Genomic DNA, 7,500 nt, shown 5'->3' with positions numbered 1-7,500 from the left:
ACACAAACAGGTCACACAATGACCATATAGGGAACCACACACACAGGTCACACAGTGACCATATAGGGAACCACACACACAGGTCACACAATGACCGGAACCACACACACAGGTCACACAATGACCATATAGGGAACCACACACACAGGTCACACAATGACCATATAGGGAACCACACACACAGGTCACACAATGACCGGAACCACACACACAGGTCACACAATGACCCTACAGGGAACCACACACAGGTCACACAATGACCATATAGGGAACCACACACAGGTCACACAATGACCATATAGGGAACCACACACACAGGTCACACAATGACCATATAGGGAACCACACACAGGTCACACAATGACCCTACAGGGGACCACACACACAGGTCACACAATGACCATATAGGGAACCACACACAGGTCACACAATGACCCTACAGGGAACCACACACAGGTCACACAATGACCCTACAGGGGACCACACACACAGGTCACACAATGACCATATAGGGAACCACACACAGGTCACACAATGACCCTACAGGGAACCACACACAGGTCACACAATGACCCTACAGGGGACCACACACACAGGTCACACAATGACCCTACAGGGAACCACACACACAGGTCACACAATGACCATATAGGGAACCACACACAGGTCACACAATGACCATATAGGGAACCACACACAGGTCACACAATGACCCTACAGGGAACCACACACACAGGTCACACAATGACCATATAGGGAACCACACACAGGTCACACAATGACCATATAGGGAACCACACACACAGGTCACACAATGACCGGAACCACACACACAGGTCACACAATGACCCTACAGGGAACCACACTAACAGGTCACACAATGACCCTACAGGGAACCACACTAACAGGTCACACAATGACCCTACAGGGGACCACACTAACAGGTCACACAATGACCCTACAGGGAACCACACTAACAGGTCACACAATGACCATATAGGGAACCACACACAGGTCACACAATGACCATATAGGGAACCACACACACAGGTCACACAATGACCCTACAGGGAACCACACACAGGTCACACAATGACCATATAGGGAACCACACACAGGTCACACAATGACCATATAGGGAAGCACACACAGGTCACACAATGACCCTACAGGGAACCACACACACAGGTCACACAATGACCATACAGGGGACCACACTAACAGGTCACACAATGACCCTACAGGGAACCACACACACAGGTCACACAATGACCCTACAGGGGACCACACTAACAGGTCACACAATGACCCTACAGGGAACTACACACACAGGTCACACAATGACCCTACAGGGAACCACACACACAGGTCACACAATGACCCTACAGGGAACCACACACACAGGTCACACAATGACCCTACAGGGAACCACACACACAGGTCACACAATGACCCTACAGGGAACCACACACACAGGTCACACAATGACCCTACAGGGGACCACACACAGGTCACACAATGACCCTACAGGGAACCACACTAACAGGTCACACAATGACCCTACAGGGAACCACACTAACAGGTCACACAATGACCCTACAGGGGACCACACACACAGGTCACACAATGACCCTACAGGGAACCACACACACAGGTCACACAATGACCCTACAGGGAACCACACTAACAGGTCACACAATGACCATACAGGGAACCACACACAGGTCACACAATGACCCTACAGGGAACCACACTAACAGGTCACACAATGACCCTACAGGGAACCACACACACAGGTCACACAATGACCATATAGGGAACCACACACAGGTCACACAATGACCCTACAGGGGACCACACACAGGTCACACAATGACCCTACAGGGGACCACACACACAGGTCACACAATGACCCTACAGGGAACCACACACACAGGTCACACAATGACCATATAGGGAACCACACTAACAGGTCACACAATGACCATATAGGGAACCACACACAGGTCACACAATGACCCTACAGGGGACCACACACACAGGTCACACAATGACCCTACAGGGAACCACACACACAGGTCACACAATGACCATATAGGGAACCACACTAACAGGTCACACAATGACCATATAGGGAACCACACACAGGTCACACAATGACCCTACAGGGGACCACACACACAGGTCACACAATGACCCTACAGGGAACCACACACACAGGTCACACAATGACCATATAGGGAACCACACTAACAGGTCACACAATGACCATATAGGGAACCACACACAGGTCACACAATGACCGGAACCACACACAGGTCACACAATGACCATATAGGGAACCACACACACAGGTCACACAATGACCATATAGGGAACCACACACAGGTCACACAATGACCATATAGGGAACCACACACAGGTCACACAATGACCATATAGGGAACCACACACACAGGTCACACAATGACCCTACAGGGAACCACACACAGGTCACACAATGACCCTACAGGGAACCACACACACAGGTCACACAATGACCCTACAGGGGACCACACACACAGGTCACAAATGACCCTACAGGGAACCACACACACAGGTCACAAATGACCATATAGGGAACCAAACACAGGTCACACAATGACCGGAACCACACACACAGGTCTCACAGTGACCATATAGGGAACCAAACACACAGGTCACACAATGACCATATAGGGAACCAAACACAGGTCACACAATGACCATATAGGGAACCAAACACACAGGTCACACAATGACCATGCAGGGAACTACACAAAGTATAGATACCAGAAACAAGAGAAAACAATATGCAATGTGGAAAAGAAAAAACAAAATAAACGGTAAAAGGAAGAAAAGTTCTTTGACATAAAAAGACATACCTAAAAGAAAAGAAAAACACAAAACAAACAAAGAAACCAGTCAACAACTTATCTCTTATAACTTTTCCCCACATATACCACACCATCTCCCGAAAAAAAAAAAAAACAGGACAGTCACCAGACAGTCACCAGACGCCGCTGACAGTCACCAGACACCACAGGCCAGGAGAACGACAGTCACCAGACACCACAGGCCAGGAGAACGACAGTCACCAGACACCACAGGCCAGGAGAACAACAGTCACCAGACACCACTGACAGTCACCAGACATCACTGACAGTCACCAGACACCACTGACAGTCACCAGACACCACTGACAGTCACCAGACATCACTGACAGTCACCAGACACCACAGGCCAGGAGAACAACAGTCACCAGACACCACAGGCCAGGAGAACGACAGTCACCAGACGCCACTGACAGTCACCAGACACCACTGACAGTCACCAGACATCACTGACAGTCACCAGACATCACTGACAGTCACCAGACACCACTGACAGTCACCAGACATCACTGACAGTCACCAGACATCACTGACAGTCACCAGACATCACTGACAGTCACCAGACACCACAGGCCAGGAGAACGACAGTCACCAGACACCACTGACAGTCACCAGACATCACTGACAGTCACCAGACACCACAGGCCAGGAGAACGACAGTCACCAGACATCACTGACAGTCACCAGACATCACTGACAGTCACCAGACATCACTGACAGTCACCAGACACCACTGACAGTCACCAGGCACCACAGGCCAGGAGAACGACAGTCACCAGACGCCACTGACAGTCACCAGACATCACTGACAGTCACCAGACATCACTGACAGTCACCAGACATCACTGACAGTCACCAGACACCACAGGCCAGGAGAACGACAGTCACCAGACACCGCTGACAGTCACCAGACATCACTGACAGTCACCAGACATCACTGACAGTCACCAGACACCACAGGCCAGGAGAACGACAGTCACCAGACACCTCTGACAGTCACCAGACACCACTGACAGTCACCAGACATCACTGACAGTCACCAGACACCGCTGACAGTCACCAGACACCACAGGCCAGGAGAACGACAGTCACCAGACATCACTGACAGTCACCAGACATCACTGACAGTCACCAGACACCACAGGCCAGGAGAACGACAGTCACCAGACATCACTGACAGTCACCAGACATCACCGACAGTCACCAGACACCACTGACAGTCACCAGACATCACTGACAGTCACCAGACACCACTGACAGTCACCAGACACCACTGACAGTCACCAGACACCACAGGCCAGGAGAACGACAGTCACCAGACACCACAGGCCAGGAGAACGACAGTCACCAGACACCGCTGACAGTCACCAAACACCACTGACAGTCACCAGACACCACAGGCCAGGAGAACGACAGTCACCAGACACCGCTGACAGTCACCAAACACCACTGACAGTCACCAGACACCACTGACAGTCACCAGACACCACAGGCCAGGAGAACGACAGTCACCAGACGCCTCTGACAGTCACCAGACACCACAGGCCAGGAGAACGACAGTCACCAGACGCCTCTGACAGTCACCAGACACCACAGGCCAGGAGAACGACAGTCACCAGACATCACTGACAGTCACCAGACACCACAGGCCAGGAGAACAACAGTCACCAGACATCACTGACAGTCACCAGACACCACTGACAGTCACCAGGCACCACAGGCCAGGAGAACGACAGTCACCAGATGCCTCTGACAGTCACCAGACGCCTCTGACAGTCACCAGACACCACTGACAGTCACCAGACACCACTGACAGTCACCAGACACCAATGACAGTCACCAGACACCACAGGCCAGGAGAACAACAGTCACCAGACATCACTGACAGTCACCAAACATCACTGACAGTCACCAGACACCACTGACAGTCACCAGGCACCACTGACAGTCACCAGACGCCACTGACAGTCACCAGACATCACTGACAGTCACCAGACACCACAGGCCAGGAGAACGACAGTCACCAGATGCCTCTGACAGTCACCAGACACCACTGACAGTCACCAGACACCACTGACAGTCACCAGACATCACTGACAGTCACCAAACATCACTGACAGTCACCAGACACCACTGACAGTCACCAGGCACCACAGGCCAGGAGAACGACAGTCACCTGCAGCAGGGAGCCCTTGGACCTGCAGAGGGCGGCCAGCATGAAGAGCGGGATGGGCAGGAAGGACAGGGTGGCCACCATCCAGCCCAGCACGGTGGCCGCTGTGTCGTAGTGGTAGTCCCCGTAGCTGGGCGGCTCGTAGGACACCAAGGTGAAGACCAGCAACACCTGCACACAAACACGGCGACAGTGGAACAGGGGACAAGGCAATGCAAACTTCACGTGGATGCAAGAGATGAATAACGCAGTGGAGCTCTGCTGCGCAGTGTTTGAGAATCCCATGCACATGCGCAAATTATCACCAGCATTCATGGATAAGCACACAAACACTCTCTCTCTCTGTCCCTCTGTCTCTGTCACACACACACACACACACACACACACACACACACACACACACACACACAGAGAGAGAGAGAGTCCAGTAACACATTTTATGCTTATTTTCATAAGCAAATTTCATGAAAGTCAATATAAATTGGCAACTCTCTCTCTCTCTCTCTCTCTCTCCTGTATTAATGATTTGAAAGCTGATGTTGGTTGATGCAACAGCTGTATTCTTTCTTTCTTGTTCTTTTGCATGTATTTTCCTTTCACCCCCTTCATTTCTTCCCAGGCCTGGATTAAATAAAATCACGTTTACTCAGTCAATCCAATTCATTCATTCACTCAGTCTGCTTTTCAACACTTGATTCCATGTCCTCACCACTAAGATAATCAGTGTCCTCACTAAGATAATCAGTGTCCTCGCCACTAAGATAATCAGTGTCCTCACCACTAAGATAATCATCCATGTCCTCACCACTAAGATAATCAGTGTCCTCACTAAGATAATCATCAGTGTCCTCACTAAGATAATCAGTGTCCTCACCACTAAGATAATCAGTGTCCTCACTAAGATAATCATCAGTGTCCTCACTAAGATAACAATCAGTGTCCTCACCACTAAGATAATCGGAGAGACAAAGCACCACAGAATCCTCATGATGACAGGTGGTTTCCTGCCGATCATCATTTCAATGTCTTCTGCAAAACGATCCGCACCTGCAATGAACAGCACCACCATGACAATCATGTTTTTATCAGTTCCCACCACTCCCATCAATCAGAGTCTCAAGACAAGCTGTAAGACATTGAGATGTTATGTTTGTTTGTTTTCACTTTATTTCCTTCAAAAATCAAAACTTTCTTTAGATTTCAGTTATCCAAAGACAAATACATAGAGGTATACACACAGACAGAGAGAGAGAGAGATTCAAGATTCAAAATTAAAAAAACTTTATTACTCAAGGATAAAGATTTTAGGCATCGCCCAGTCTTCCAATCTGTCCTTGTGACAACAATAACAATAACAACATTAACGATAACAACACAAAAATAATAATAATTATAATAATAATTTTGTTAACACTGCTACATCCACTGCCACTACAACGAAGAATGATCACCACCATCTGGACAGAGAGAGAGAGAGAGAGGCAGAGAGGCAGAGACAGAGACAGAAAGACACACAGACACGTACCATAGACCCAGGCAATAACGAAGACCTCCAGAATGGCGACTGACGTCAGGTTGTATGAAGCCACAAACCAGTCGACCAGCTGGAACCAGTACACTCCGGACTGCACACACCCAAACATTGGTAAATATTGGTACAGAAGAGAGAGAAAGAACTGGACATGAACATCAGTGGTGTGGTGGCCTAATGGTAAGGCGTACACCTTGGTGACTCAGCGCATATGGGATCCAATTCAACACTCGCCAGAATGTCCTCACCCTCCACGTGTATTTGCGTGAATGACTGACTGGTTCCAAAGTGCTCTGCTATATCTATGGACAAGATTAAGTGCTATATCAAAAAACTACTTCTACTTCTTCGTCTTCTTATTATTAGTAGCAGTAGCAGTATCATGACATGACGTACCTGAGAGACAAAGATGAGCGAAGTGACCATGAGGAAGAAGATGACGACACCAGTGACCAGCGTCCTCCGTTTGGCCAGGGTGTGGGGGAACTGGTCACAGATCACCGTCATCACTGTCTCCCCGCAGGCCAGCTGTACACACATCGTCATCATCATCATCATCATCATCATCATCATCACTGTCTCCCCGCAGGCCAGCTGTACACACATCGTCATCATCATCATCATCATCACTGTCTCCCCGCAGGCCAGCTGTACACACATCGTCATCATCATCGTCATCATCATCATCGTCATCATCATCATCATCATCATCATCATCACTGTCTCCCCGCAGGCCAGCTGTACACACATCGTCATCATCATCGTCATCATCATCATCGTCATCATCATCGTCATCATCATCATCATCATCATCACTGTCTCCCCGCAGGCCAGCTGTACACACATCGTCATCATCATCGTCATCATCATCATCGTCGTTATCA

At 49.4% G+C, this 7,500-nt stretch overlaps 1 protein-coding gene across 1 annotated transcript in view; it reads right to left on the bottom strand.

The window, feature by feature from the left end:
* Positions 1–7,500, bottom strand: part of LOC143286616 (sodium-dependent proline transporter-like) — a 60,308-nt gene that overhangs the window by 2,518 nt on the left and 50,290 nt on the right. The window contains exons 12-15 of the mRNA XM_076594258.1: positions 7,013–7,144; positions 6,611–6,710; positions 6,032–6,132; positions 5,089–5,256 (exon numbers count right to left, since the gene is read on the bottom strand). Of these exons, the coding sequence (XP_076450373.1) occupies positions 5,089–5,256; positions 6,032–6,132; positions 6,611–6,710; positions 7,013–7,144 (501 nt within the window). The remainder of the gene's footprint in view (positions 1–5,088; positions 5,257–6,031; positions 6,133–6,610; positions 6,711–7,012; positions 7,145–7,500) is intronic.

Source organism: Babylonia areolata, chromosome 10 (assembly GCF_041734735.1).
Source record: "Babylonia areolata isolate BAREFJ2019XMU chromosome 10, ASM4173473v1, whole genome shotgun sequence".
Taxonomy (NCBI): Eukaryota; Metazoa; Mollusca; class Gastropoda; order Neogastropoda; family Buccinidae; genus Babylonia; species Babylonia areolata.
This window is presented reverse-complemented; position numbering and strand designations above follow the sequence as displayed.